We start from the raw sequence: 15307 nt of genomic DNA, 5'->3' as shown, positions 1-15307 counted from the left end.
GGTCGCCTGTTGGATGCAGGGGCACACTCGGGGTGGGTGACCCATGCGATTTGGGGCTCACGGGAGAGGTCTCATGTTCGAGACTCCTTACCAGGGGTGATTAATGCGCATTTCACACCGGGCTCGAGTAGGGTAGCCCATGGGATGCGGGAACACAATCGAAGTGGGCGGCCCATGTGATTTGGGGCCCACGAAGGGAGTTCGGCCGAGATCCTAACCCATGAGATGTAGAGCCTGGGCTATGAGATAAAATGATTAATTCACCGTACTCCAACAGTTCGGGTTTTTCTCGTGGGCTTTTAACATGATCTTATTAAAAAGAGATCAAAAGTCATGGGACATACCATGGTGTTAACATGAAATTTTCTCTGATCATCATGTGTGTCACCTCATGTTAGACCTTGGGTCCAAAAATTAGCCCCATCCATTATTCATGTGGATTACATAATTGAAAATAGTGTTAAAAAAAATCTCACCATTCAAAATGATTCTTTTGATGGGGCCTATTTGAATCACATGTAAGCGTGATATTTTGGTACCTGGAGTGGATTTCACATAATGATAAATGTGGGCGGCTGGGCGCTATAAAAATTAAGGGTGAACGTCTTTGCATCAACCGTTCTATTTGTGTGGTCTACTTGAATCAAATATCGGCTTGATATTTTGACTCTTTAACTAGAATGAGATTAAAAATCTGATGGTCGGAGGGGATCTTATATATAGATCACACGGTGGGCCTTATAAAAAATCAATGTTATCCTCCCTATCCCGCTGTTGGCTCCGATAAAAGGGCCCTCCCCGCTCATCATTTCGAGAAAAGCGGCATTTGCCAAAATAAAAATAAAAATACCAACGAAAATAGGTGTGGCATGGTCCTCACGCAATATGGTGCATCCTTCACCGTGGGGTCACCTTAGTATATGTATTGTATATCCATGCCATTGGTCCATATCTTCAGGTCATGTTACAGCAAGATTTCAAAAGGTGAGAAGATAAATTTCTCAGGACTACCACACGATAAGAAATATTTGATATTGAACATTTATCATTAAAAACTTCCTCAGGCCCACTTTAGTGTTTATTTTCCACTTGACATATTGATAAAGTTATGAAAACCTAGATCATGGGAAAGTGGAAAAATTAAAAAAAACAAAATTTTCTTGATCCAAAAATTTTATAGTTTACAAATGTTTCTAGTGGCTAATCACCATTGTTTCCTATGATGTGGTCCACCCGATATTTATATCTATTTCATTTTTTGAATATTGTTTTAAATGAACTGAAAATATGGTTGGATTGCATGAATATATAATACATACATCAAAGGTCTGCACGACCTAATCAAGATGTCAAATAAATAGGACACTGGGCCTTATAAGGATTTTAATGGTGTGTATTCAATCACTACTGTTTTCTTGTGGTGTGGTCCACCTGAGATTTATATTCCCTCATTTCTGGGATAAAGACCTGAAATGATCTGTAAAAATGGATGGACGGCATGGATAAAACACATACTTCATAGTGGGACCCACAGAGCACAGAGCACCGACCACTGGCCACCGGGCTAGTGGCAGCGACTATAGCCAAACCACGTCCACAGAAATAATTAAAGAAGGAGAGGAGTGCATTAAATGAGGTGGGAGATATGCAGAGTGGGATGATTAAAAAAGTGGTACATGTGTGATATATTGGAGCGATGCCCCCACATGTCTACAACTTCTAGTTCGTTCATTAGATTGGGTCCTATGTAAGCATATTAAAGATTTTTTTTTTTTAATCAATAATATAATATTCATTTACAAGATAAGTGAGTTGCTAAAAATCTATATATATGTGTGTGTGGAAATGTTACTATGAGATCAACCTTGTGGGAGCTTCCCATGAGGTCGAGCAGTGTGGCCCCGCCGTGACGTGTCTTGGACATCCACATCATCAATCAGATGCACCATTTCATGGTGGACCATGGGTCTAAAAATCAGGTCAGTCCAAGACATAAGTAGACAAAGGGATAGACAAAAGTTAAGCAGTCACCGGCCCATTGAAACGCTCATGATCATTTATAGGGCCCACTGAGATGTGGTTCAAACATCCGGCCCATCCATTGTGTGTCCCACTTGGATGAGTGGTCACACAAACTTAGCATGCATGCGTGTCTAGGACTGCGAGGTCGGCTTCATGGGAGCTTCCCATGAGGTTGAGCTCCATTGGCTAAACCGTGATCTATGTCGGACAGCCACCTCATTAGTCAGATGCATCCTTCCATGGTGGGGCACCAGCCTAAAAATAAGCCAATCAATGACTTAGGCTGGCCACACCATACACAACAGTAGAGAGTAGCTACCACCCATTCCGACCTTCATGATTGTTTATGTACAAGGCCAAATTAGGTGTGGTTTCGACATTACTTGAACATTTGCCATACCAAATTCTTTTTTACATATGAACAAATTGCTAACTATGATCTGGTTCCATACTTGGAGGTAGGAAAAGTGGCCTACACATTGTTACTAATAGATAGATAATCTAACTAGAAAAACAATACATGCTTAAGAGACTCGTATTAAATTTCCAATGAACTAGAGAAGGGGATAAACTTGTCAATGTTGCCTTTATTCATGCTTTTCTAAGTTTAAAGGCCGGCTTTTGGATTTCCAGGTCCTGTAGCCACAACTCCCAACCCGTTTCCATGGCCATTGGCAATATCCCCATTTTCCTGTCCGTTTGATTTCGAAGCAGCAACTTTGCCACCACCGACCTGACACACTAGTTCATCATTCTTTCGGGACTGATATGGCCATGTTTTGTTATAGAGGAACTGGCGCAGGTCGAATCTGTTATACTCTAGCGAGTAACTCTGCAGACACCAAAATGGGTGTTGTTATTATTATTATTATTATTCTATTTAATAAGAAAATGGTTTCTGGAGGCATTACTCTCCACAAACACAGTAATTCAGCTACATGAAGTGCACATCAGAACATCTCTACTGTACACATGGCAATTGTGTACAGTACTTACATTTATTTGGTGGGTCATAATGGACATGTGCCACAGCCAAAAAATAAAGTGTCTGAAACACATTGTGGACATTGATCAGTTGTACAAAGAAATGATGTTTGACTCAAAAAAAGGACCAATGATCCACATTCATGGAAGAGAATCACAGCAATGTGATGGTCAGATTGATCCAACCACTACAATTTTTAGGGCCCACATGGTGGCCCACCAGATAAACAGTCCAAGAGCATATCATTGAATGATGGGGTACAACATAATAACATTTATCTAATCAGTGACCTCTTGTTTGCAACTTGCAGGGAGGGTCAAGAGAGTCGAATACCTCGGCATGGTAGGCAGGTGTTAAGACAGTCAAGTTGGGTCCATTGATTGCGTAGTACTTGAAGAAATACTTCACTTTAGCAGCAACCTCTGATGGAGCTATGTTTCCCCACTTGTGGCAGAGATTCTTCAACAAGAAAAAATAGTTATGAAAATGAAAACTGAAAGAATCGATTTTCACCAACACTTCCTTTCATGGGGCAAAATGAAGTATGGATTTTTTGCACTCAACCTGGTTTGAGGGATATCTGTTGTTGGAATCTTAAAACTTTGTTCCAGGACCAGCAAGGTGATACTATTCATGAATATAAATTACTGAAATAACATATAGAATGTGTATTACAACTCCCACCGTCAATGCTACTTGCATTAATCCAACATTTTTTGGTAACTAAATCATAGTAGAAAAACATGGTATAGGCAATTTTATGGCAAACGAAATGTAAAGGTTTTATCTAGCTTGGTTTAAAAATGACCATAGAAGACTAAATATAATTTTACATTTAAAACATACAAACTAAGAACTTTATATTAGCTAGCTATTTTGCATATAGATTCTTCTAAATTACTCTTATGAAATTTAAAGGTTAAAAACTAATAATAATAAAAACCTTGGGAGAGAAGTTTCAAGAATTGAAAAGGACTTTTTGATGACGTTCGTGAACTCTTCTTCATAGAAACTCACAGAGAATCTTTTCAATAGATTTTGCAGGTTTAACGTTTAGAAGTTGTGTTCTGATTTTGTAGAAAACAGAGTTTGGTTTTCCTTTTCCTCTTCTTCACAAAAACTTACATAGAAAAGGACAGTTCAAATGACAAAAAAGGATTAGAATCATTTCAATAGATTTTGTAGGTTTAACAGTTGAAAGTTGTGTTTTGATTTTTTAGGGTTGTAGAAAACAGAGTTCACCTTTCCTTTTCTCATCGATTATAGAGAACCAGAAAATCTTGACGGTCTAGAAATAAATCTCATTACACACAGTTACAGATATGAAATGCACTTATTACCAGACATTTGGAAAGCACAAAATCTACTCTAGTTTTGAAAACTTCAAAAAGAAAACACAATTGATTTATTTATTTTCCTTTGGCATTGTTGGAATATTTAGTTGAATTAAATAAACTATTAAAAATCGAGAACCAAAAAAGGAAAATAAATTTTGAGAAAGAAGAACTTATTGAATGAGTCGAGGCGTGACTGAGTCACTCGGCTTGAAATCGAATTTGCTCCCCTTGGACAGCGTCCCAAGTGCAACAGGTTTCCAGAGCAATCGACCTCCAGGATACAACGACTATGATCCGGTCCCAGCGGTGCACTCACTGTACATGGGCTCGAACCACTTGCAGTTTAATCCGAAAGTGCTGAGTTGACTCAGCGATGAACTCAGTAGAAAATTGCTTAAAACCGAATATCAGAGAGCGTTTTATAAGAGAAGAATTTTTTCGTATTTGAAACTGGAATCGGTTGTCTTTATATAGACTCCGAAATGGTGCATAAGCACCCTTTATAAAAGGTTAGGTCCGTTGGGTTTAAACCCAATAGGTGCGACCAACCGAAAGGGACGCATCTCTCTGGTTTAAAACGAAAAGGCGCAAATGCGAGTATACTCCCGCACATACAGTCCTGCGAGTACCCATACACACACCCACGAGTGTACACACACCGCACCCGCACCCGCAACCACGCCCAGCCCAACCCAGCCCGTCTCGTCGCGCACGCGCACACGCACACGCACACGGACTCGGACTCGGCTCGGCTCGGCACGGCACGGCACGGCTCGACTTGCCTCGGCGCGCGCGCGTGTGTGGTCAATGGCATAGATTAGAGCTATTGGCATAGCCCCCCCACAGGACCAAATTCACATGCTACCTGAAAGGGGCTCAAGCCCTAGGCAAAAAGACTATCTTATATACAAGATAGCTTACCTTTTCAAATCCGATGTGAGATAAAACTCACAACTCAAAAGTACTACAACTTTTCAAAATTGGAGGGAAATTACCGAAAATTTGAAAATTCAAATTTTAATGCTATTTTAAAACAAAATACAACAATCCCCCACATGTTTTAAAATAAAACCCTTTCGGATTAAAGCGTAATAGTTGTGCAATGGTGCCGGTGTCACCATAGACTTGAACCGACATTAGAGTAAGCAAGACATGTCTAAAGGAATCAGGTGACACCATAGTCTTAAACCTGAATCCTTTTAATGTAGATCGCAAGTACATGCCACTCACACAACTCTTCCTTTACAAGTGATTCTGCGGTTCGGTGCGTTTCGGTCATACACCATTACCTGGATTTCATGAGTGCTCTAGAGAATTCGCCTAAATTCTCATAGGAAGCGGCCTCCACCTCCACACCCATATAGGTGAATTTCATCAAGTGTATGCAACAACTGTATACACCACCAAATATATGGCTATGGATTTATTAAGAGTTCTAACAACTCATCCTTCTGCGTTGCTGCTCGCACTGTACACCATAGAAGGGGCTCATACAACTCAGTGCAATCGTCTACCTCGTGTCTTGTTGTTTACCCATTGAACCTATCTCATGGGATCTCCACTTGTATAGGTTGGGTTGCCGACACTAACAGCTCATATATTAGGCTCAGCCCCATTCCCTTTGATGTATCATTGACTAACTTTTTAGATAGTCCTTTAGTCAGAGGATCTGCTAGATTCTTTTCTGACCTCACAAAGTCAATAGATATGACTCCATCACGCAACATACGTTTCACTATGTTGTGTCTGAGTCTAATATGTCTGCTCTTTCCATTATATATTTTACTCTTTGCTTTCGCTATAGCTGCTTGACAGTCACAATGAATAGATACGGCCGATACAGGCTTTGGCCACAATGGTATATCAGCTAAGAGATTTCTAAGCCACTCGGCTTCTGTTCCAGCCTTTTCTAAGGCAATAAACTCGGATTCCATAGTAGACCGAGCGATACATGTCTGCTTGGTAGACTTCCAAGAGACTGCTCCTCCACCTAAAGTGAAGACATATCCACTCGTGGATTTTGTCTCATCTGAATCACTAATCCAATTAGCATCACTGTATCCTTCTAATACAGCAGGAAAACCATTATAATGTAAACCATAGGCTATACTGCCTTTTAGGTATCTTAAAATCCTAGACAAAGCATTCCAATGCTCTTTTTTAGGGTTATGTGTATATCTACTTAGCCTACCTACTGCAAAAGCAATGTCTGGTCTAGTGCAGTTTGTTAGATACATAAGGCTACCAATTATTCTGGAATACTCCAATTGAGACACACTATTTTCTGTATTCTTCATGAGAGTCACACTATAATCATAAGGAGTACTGACAGGTAAACAGTCAAAATGGTTAAACTTTCTCAATATCTTCTCAATGTAATGAGATTGAGATAATATAATAACATCATTTTTCCTGGTTACTTCAATACCCAAGATTACACTAGCCTCTCCTAAGTCTTTCATGTCAAACTTAGATGACAAGAATTTCTTAGTTGTATTAACTAATTTAATATTAGTTCCAAAAATAAGTATGTCATCAACATAAAGGCATATAATAACATAATCATTTTCAGAAATTTTACTATATACACATCTATTTACATCATTTATATGATAACCATTTGTTTTTAAAACACCATCAAATTTTTCATGCCATTGTTTAGGAGCCTGTTTTAAACCATATAATGATTTAATTAGTCTACATACTTTATTTTCTTTTCCTGATATCTTATAACCCTCAGGTTGTTCCATATATATTTCTTCTTCTAAGTCTCCATTTAGGAAAGCTGTCTTAACGTCCATCTGGTGTACCACCAGTTTATATATGGAGGCTATCGCTATTAAGACCCTGATAGTTGTAATTCTAGTTATAGGAGAGTATGTATCAAAGTAATCTATTCCTTCTTTTTGTTTAAAGCCTTTCGCTACCAACCTAGCCTTAAACTTATCAATAGTCCCATCTGGTTTTAGTTTCTTTCTAAACACTCATTTACAACCTATTGGTTTATTTCCAGATGGTAGGTCTATAATTTTTCAAGTGTTATTAGATATAATAGATTCTAACTCATCATTTATTGCTTCCTTCCAAAAGGTTGCATCTGGAGAGTTAATTGCTTCTATATAGGTTATAGGATCATCTTCTACTAAGAAAGTGAAAAAACCATCTCCTAGGTTAGTTTCTCTTCTAACCCCAGTATTTTTTCTTGGTTGTATCTCTTCCTACTTTCTCGTATGCATTTTTACTAGTAGATGCAATATCTGATTCATTGACTTCCTCTATTCCTATAGATTTAGATTTCATAGGGAATATGTTCTCAAAGAACTCTGCATCCCTAGCTTCTATAATTGTATTAGGATGTAGAATATTATCCTTAATTTTTAAAACTAGAAATCTATAGGCCGCACTATTTTGTGCGTAACCTATAAATACACAGTCGGTCGTTTTAGGACCTAACTTTCTTTTCTTAGTTTCAGGTAATCCTACTTTAGCAAGACACCCCCACACTTTAATATATTTGTAACTAGGAACATGATTCTTCCATAGTTCATATGGTGTTTGTTCAGAAGATTTAAAAAGAATCCTATTTAGAATATAACAAGCAGATAGAATTGCTTCTCCCCACATATTTGAGGGTAAGCCTGAACTATTTAACATAGCATTCATCATCTCTTTTAGAGTTCTATTCTTACGTTCTGCTATTCCATTCTGTTCTGGTGTATAAGGAGTTGTAGTTTCGTGAACTATTCCATTCTTTTCACATAATTCTCTAAATTGAGAAGATTCATATTCACCTCCTCTATCTGTTCTAAGTCTTTTAATTTTTATATTTAACTGATTTTCAACTTCAATTTTGTATTTAGAAAAAGCATATAAAGCTTCATCTTTGTTCCTTAACAGATAGACTCTAGTGAACTTAGAGTAATCATCTACAAAAGTTATATAATATCTTTTTCCACCTCTAGACATGTGATTTCTAAAATCACCTAAGTCACTGTGTATTAACTCTAATAGAACAGATGATCTTTTTATTTGTTTAAAGGGTTTTCTAATGAATTTTGATTCGACACATGTTTCACATTTGTCAAATTCTTCATTAGATATATTAGGTAATAAACCTAATCTTTTCATTTTCTTCAAAGATGTTATATTCACATGACCTAATCTACTATGCCATAGATAATAAGGTTCAACGATATAAACAGAACTGAATGTCTTCTTATTATTATCATTGGATATATTTATAATGAATAAACCATCGCTACAGTACCCCTTACCAACAAAAGTTTCATTCTTAGTCATTACAAGCTTATCTAAATCAAATACTAACTTAACACCAGCCTTATTGAGGAGTGAACAAGAGACCAAGTTTCTTCTAATGTCGGGCACATGTAGGACATCATTCAACATCAGAGTCTTTCCATAAGTGAGTTTCAGAAGTACTTTCCCTTTCCCTACAACTGGAGACGTTCTAGCATTACCCATGAACACTTGTTCATCATCTCCTAATACTTAGTAGGAGGTAAACATGATACGATCCTTGCACACGTGCCTAGTTGCACCAGTGTCTAGTACCCACTCCAAGTTGTTTACAAGGAAGGCTTCTGACACCACAGCTACTATCATGTCAGACTCATTGTCTGTTTCTGTAAGATTAGCTTGCGGCTTATCTTTGTTTTTCTTAAGCCTACAGGTTTTGATATGATGCCCAGGCTTTCCACAGTTGTAGCAGTTTCCTTTTTTCTTGAATTGACTATTTGCATTCTTCTTTTTGAGCCTGCATTCATTTGCATAATGTCCAGGTTTGCCACAGTTATGACAGTTGCCATTTTTTTTATTATTTGCCCGACTTGATTCAACAAGATTCGCCTTTGAATTTATCTCATTTTTATTTTCTTTTTGGTCTCTGATTCTATTGGCCTCCTCTATTCGTATGTGTACGATAGTAGTTTCCAAAGAAACACCGTTCTTTTTATGTTTCATTTTATTCTTATATTCTTTCCAAGAGGGCGGTAATTTTTCTATTAGTGCTCTTGAAAGAAACACTTCATCCAACTTAATTCCTTCTGTTGATAGTTCGTGAACTAGACTTTGAAAATCATGAATCTGATTTGTGACAGGTATATCGTCTGTCATTTCATAATGAAGGAAATTAGCAATTGCATGTTTCTTAGCACCTGCATCTTCTAATATGTATTTCTTTTCCAAAGCAGTCCATATATCTTTAGCAGACACGTAAGAAGCATACACGTCATATAGTTCGTTGGATAAAGAGTTTAGAATATAATTTTTACAATTATTTTCATCTGGTACTTCAGTTTGATTTGCTGGATCTATAGTAAATGATTCAGATAAAATGTATGAAACTTTCAGGGTGGTCAAAGCGAACATCAGTTTCTGTTTCCACCGTTTAAATGATTGTCCAGCGAACGGTTCGATTTTGGCTAACTCAGTAGAAGCATTTACTGTTACTGTAGCCATAGTCTATGTAATTCAACAAATTTCAATTTCAAGATTGTTGGAATATTTAGTTGAATTAAATAGACTATTAAAAATCGAGAACCAAAAAAGGAAAATAAATTTTGAGAAAGAAGAACTTATTGAATGAGTCGAGGCGTGACTGAGTCACTCGGCTTGAAATCGAATTTACTCCCCTTGGACAGCGTCCCAAGTGCAACAGGTTTCCAAAGCAATTGACCTCCAGGATACAACGACTATGATCTGGTCCCAGCGGTGCACTCACTGTACACGGGCTCGAACCACTTGCAGTTTAATCCGAAAGTGCTGAGTTGACTCAGCGATGAACTCAGTAGAAAATTGCTTAAAACCGAATATCAGAGAGCGTTTTATAAGAGAAGAATTTTTTCGTATTTGAAACTGGAATCGGTTGTCTTTATATAGACTCCGAAATGGTGCATAAGCACCCTTTATAAAAGGTTAGGTCCGTTGGGTTTAAACCCAACAGGTGCGACCAACCGGAAGGGACGCATCTCTCTGGTTTAAAACGAAAAAGCGCAAATGCGAGTATACTCCCGCACATACAGTCCTGCGAGTACCCATACACACACCCACGCGAGTACACACACCGCACCCGTACCCACGCCCAGCCCAACCCAGCCCGTCGCGTCGCGTCGCGTCGCGCACACGCACAGGCACACGGACTCGGACTCGGCTCGGCTCGGCGCGCGCGCTCGTGTGTGGTCAATGGCATAGATTAGAGCTATTGGCATAGCCCCCCCACAAGACCAAATTCACATGCCCCCTGAAAGGGGCTCAAGCCCTGGGCAAAAAGACTATCTTATATACAAGATAGTTTACCTTTTCAAATCCGATGTGGGATAAAACCCACAACTCAAAAGTACTACAACTTTTCAAAATTGAAGGGAAATTACCGAAAATTTGAAAATTCAAATTTTAATGCTATTTTAAAACAAAATACAACAGGCATAAGGTTCAATGACAACTACTGTAAGAAGAAATGCTTCAGTATCTCATTAAAGACACAACTTCCAGCAGACTTGGAGCATTGACTTATAAATCAAAAGTATGATTGCTGAGTAATGTGCACAAGTTTCTGAGAATTGAATGAGACACAGGATTGTAAGACGAACCTGAAACATTGATACGGGACCACAGCAGAGCATCTCACGCAGTCTTGCATAGACATTTAACTCCTCATACGCCATGCCCATGTATGCTTTTGTTGAGATGTGGAGCCACATCTGGGGGTTGCTCGACCAGTCGAGTGCCCTACTCGACCGGTCGAGTGGTCTATTCAACCAGTTGTGGACTAGCTCGACTCAAAGTCTAGCGAGCATCAATTTTTGAGTTTCGAGGTGCTCGACCGGTCTTGGCCTATGCTTGACTGGTCGAGGGATCCACTCGACCGGTCGAGCAGTCTGCTTGACCAGTCGAGGTTACGCAGATTCGTTTCCAGATTTGATGTGGACTGTGAATTTTTTAGTCTACTTTCACAAGGGTGCGAAAGGGAAGTTACCTAAACTATATATAGGTGTCCTTAGGGCTTTTCTAGAGGATGGAAAATAATTCTAAGGTATTGGCAAATGGTTTTCTCTATATTTTCAAGGGAGAGGTTAGTATATTGCCTTATAATTTTCATTTTTTCTCATAGTAGAAGTTTGCATCTGTGATTTTTTACCCTAGTTTGGAGTTTTTCCACATATATCTTGTCTTGTGGTTTGTTTGGATTCCTTTGATCTGTTTCTAGTTTATATTTCTTTTTGTTTATCGTTTGTGAGTAAAGCCGGAGATTGAATCTCAATTCACTGCGTTGTTGGTGTGCTACGCAATAACTTTGTCCAACTAATTAATGAAATACAAGTGTCAGGTGAGACCACATCAGAAACTCCTCCAAAATGACTTGTTTTTATTCCAGTGATCATGGATAATACCAAATGATTATGGAGTTTTTGTTTGGAGCTTTGCTAAGCCCACACGCATGTGCAGTAAAGCTAATGTACATGCCACAAATATGTCAGCATGGGATTATATGTTCAAGATCCAATCCATCCATTAGAACGAATTGGCTACTCCCCCAGCCACCGTGGTCGGTGCTCTGTTGGCCCCTCTATGATGTATGTGTTTCATTCATTCCGTTCATCCATTTTTACAGATCATTCTAATGATTCACCCCAAAAATTAGAGGGATATAAATCTCAGGTGGACCACACCATAGGAAAACAATAATGATTGGATATGCATCATTAAAATCCTCTTAAAGCCCACTGTACTGTTTATTTGAAATCCAATCTTTTTATTAGGTCATACAGGCCCAGATGAAGGGAAAAAACAAAGATCAGCTTGATCCAAAATTTTTATGGCCCCCAAAAGGTTTTTAATGGTCGACGCTAATTCAACACTGTTTCCTGTAATGTGGCCCACTTGAGATTTGATATATCTAATTTTTTGTCCCATACAATGAAATGATCTGAAAAAATAGATGGATGGCATGGATGAAACACATACATCATGGTAGGGCCCACAGAGCACCGACCACAACCACTCCGGTGGCAGTGGGAGTAGCCAATCCAGTGGCAGTGGGAGTAGCCACTAGCGCGGATTTCCTGCGAAAGACTTTCGCACCAAGTTCCTGCGCTGGGAACCTAGGTGGGGCCCACTGTGATGTTTGTGAGAAATCCTACCCGTCCATCTGTTTTTTGAGTTTATTTTAAGACATGATGTCAAAAATGAACCGTTTCCGAAGCTCAACTGGGCCGAAAACTTGATAATTAAATTTCTACAGTTGAAATATCTGTGGGCCACAGAAGTTTTGAATAATGCTAATATTTGTGATTTCAGTTCATACCAGTAGGAATGAAGTTATTAACGGTATGGATGACATGTAAACATCACTGTCGAACCCAAGTAGGTTTCAACGGTATGAATTTTCCTAACCACATTTTCCTTTAGCATGGCCCACTTGAGATTTAGATACGGTTCATTTTTGGCATCATGTATTTAAATGAACTCACAAAACTAATGGACGGGTAGGATTTCTCACAAACATCACAGTGGGCCCTATCTGAGTTCCCAGCGCTTTGGCAGGGAATTCGCGTCCGTGCCGTGTTTAATAAGGACGCGGACTGCGTACTACCCCCGCCTCTCCCTGGATACAAACGGGCAGTTCTGTGGGCGGGGCCCATGGTGATGTATCTGTACATCCAAACCATAAATCCCTTTTCTCAAATTATTTTAAGGCATGAACACAAAAATGAAGCAGATACAACGCTCAAGTGGACCATGCCAAATAATAATCTTGGTTGCATTAAAATGCACCAGTTGCATTAAATGCAAGAGTCATCTGTGATGTGGTACATTTGATCGTTGGATCTGCCTCATTTTTGTTTTGATGCCTTAAAATAATATGAGAAAAGGGATAGAGGGTTTGAATTTACAAATAAATCACGGTGGACCCACCCACAGAATTGCCCATTCGGAGCTAGGGACGTGCGGGGGTATTACGCAATCCGCGTCCCTTGCACGAACAGTTCAAAGATATCAAAGTTACATGGCCCACTGTGATTTTTTTTTACCATCCAACATATTCATTAGGTCACGTGGACTTGGATGAAGTGAAAACACAAATATCAGCTTGATCTGAAACTTCTCCAGCTCTCAAGAAGTTTTTAATGGTGGATGTTCAATCCCCACCTTATGGTCCAATTAATCATTGGACCTGCTTCTTTTATTGGATCACATTTTAAATTATTTGAAAAAGTTGATGGACAGTATGGATCAAACACATAAATCATGGTGGGGCATAAAGAACTTTCATAGGTTAAAGGTTGATTTTGTATTGCGCAAACAAATGTAAAAAAAAAAAATTTCCGTAATAACTTGAAAAGGGATATTTTTGGAAGCAATAAATTTTTGTTTTATGAAAAATCACGGAGCACATTCGGCGTTCACCATTAAGCCAGACTCCTATCACGGAAAGAATTCAGTGAAAAACCACTTAGCGCTTTCCGTCTTCCGCATTAACAATGCATTAACAAACACCACTAAACACAGAAAATTTTCCCCATTCCGCGTTAAGTGCAAAAATTCAGCGTTAACAAACACGGCCCAAGTTTATCACTCTTAATATAAGTCTTTTGCCTTGGGTTTCATACATGAGATTAGAGTTACATGGTTTTTTATTAAAACCCACGGTAGATTTGAAGGGATTCCAAATCCATCAGTTGTTTGGCAGGGTAGATTAAGGGTTTTTTTAATCCACAACATTTCAAATCCTCACTTTTGGCGAGCTTTGGAATCCCTTCCTTTAGATTACAAATTCTCTCCTTCTTGTGCTCATTTTTAAAAGTAAGAAAGTCGACCGCATCACTAAAATTACATCAATAGAATGATATGAGCAATCCAAACATTAGCCATGTAAATCAACAGTTAAGAAACATTTGTTAGTCACTCAGTTGTGATCTTATACTTGTCGCCATCTAAGGCTTGACATTTCATCATTTTTTGCTAGAGTATATAATTTAGTGGGCTTTTTACAACCATTGTGTCAAACATCACATATTTATACTAATTATGGATATTAAAGTTGATTTAGTAATTAAATTCAAACTCCAATAAATATACTACGTAATTAAGTGAACATGTGTTTTAGGATTACAGGGGATTCTAAATCTAGAGTGTCAAACACAATTGGAGAATTTTTGAATTCAGGGTATTTTAAATCCAGTGGATTTCCAATTCAGCTATTTCGAATCCACAGTGCCAAATGATGCCTAACTTACTTTTAAAAAGAAGAAGAAGAAGAAGAGAAATTAAGAGCTTAGATAAGGAAAGGAAATTGAAGCTGGGTTCAGTGGGCCACCCAAAAATTTACACACGCAAATTACACACCATATCAGTCGCTGAAATAATGTGCACGTTCAAACTCATAGGCTCGGATTCAAGTATAAACGTTAATACCAGCCAGCCATATTGTCTACTTCTGAGTAATTTGAGCATGAGTAGCGCTACGTGAATCGCTCAGAGGTCATCTAAGACAGCTCATTCGAGGATGTAAATCCAAAAATTATGCCTATCGAAAGCTCAAGTTGGCCACCCCATAGGCAAACATGAGAGTAAAGACGTTCACGTTGAAATCGTATAAGGGCACAGTGTGATCTTTATATGATATCCAAGATATTTATAAAGTGAATACATGGATGATGAAGGGAAAAAATAAATATCTTCTCTATCCAATACTTCAATTGTTTATCTAATGAATGGTGTAGAGCTAATGAAACAGGGTAGATTTATGGGCATTAATTTGTTTACCTAATGTAAGTGAAAAAAAAAAAAAAAAAACCAGTTAGGTACCAGTCGAGGTACCGAGTGTTTTTTAACATTTCCTCCGTCTCTCTCTTCCTCTCTCCATGTTAGTAGGAGTAAAGAAAAAAAGTGAAAGAGTGGACAAATTGAAACTGTTCAGTGAAAAATACACACACATATACAT

General features: G+C 38.4%; 1 protein-coding gene across 2 annotated transcripts; it reads right to left on the bottom strand.

Annotated features, from left to right (window-relative positions):
• Positions 1–2383: 2383 nt before the first annotated feature.
• Positions 2384–11036, bottom strand: LOC131233250 (glutamine-dependent NAD(+) synthetase-like). 2 transcript variants are annotated; one of them, XR_009165173.1, is made up of 3 exons: positions 10781–10875; positions 3341–4424; positions 2384–2854 (listed from the first exon to the last, which is right to left on the bottom strand). XR_009165173.1 is itself a non-coding variant. In XM_058229927.1 (3 exons), exons 1-3 carry the CDS (start codon positions 11031–11033, stop codon positions 2630–2632), a joined length of 432 nt encoding a protein of 143 aa, XP_058085910.1. In that variant the 5' UTR covers positions 11034–11036; the 3' UTR covers positions 2384–2629. The 2 variants fall into 2 exon arrangements, 1 of the variants encoding a protein (XP_058085910.1); XM_058229927.1 differs by lacking the exon at positions 10781–10875 and adding an exon at positions 10953–11036 and having other exon boundaries at positions 3341–3466.
• Positions 11037–15307: the final 4271 nt, after the last annotated feature.

The sequence above is a fragment of the Magnolia sinica genome, chromosome 1 (genome assembly GCF_029962835.1).
Source record: "Magnolia sinica isolate HGM2019 chromosome 1, MsV1, whole genome shotgun sequence".
NCBI classification, from domain to species: Eukaryota; Viridiplantae; Streptophyta; class Magnoliopsida; order Magnoliales; family Magnoliaceae; genus Magnolia; species Magnolia sinica.
This window is presented reverse-complemented; position numbering and strand designations above follow the sequence as displayed.

Bases quoted from the DNA above. Each gene is read 5' to 3' on its own strand.
- LOC131233250 (XM_058229927.1), bottom strand. From the start codon at position 11,033: ATGGGCATGGCGTATGAGGAGTTAAATGTCTATGCAAGACTGCGTGAG. The intron at 3,467-10,952 runs GTTCGTCTTACA...TTCTTGTTGAAG, and splicing joins GTCCCGTATCAATGTTTCAG to AATCTCTGCCACAAGTGGGG. The intron at 2,855-3,340 runs GTATTCGACTCT...TGGTGTCTGCAG, and splicing joins CACCTGCCTACCATGCCGAG to AGTTACTCGCTAGAGTATAA.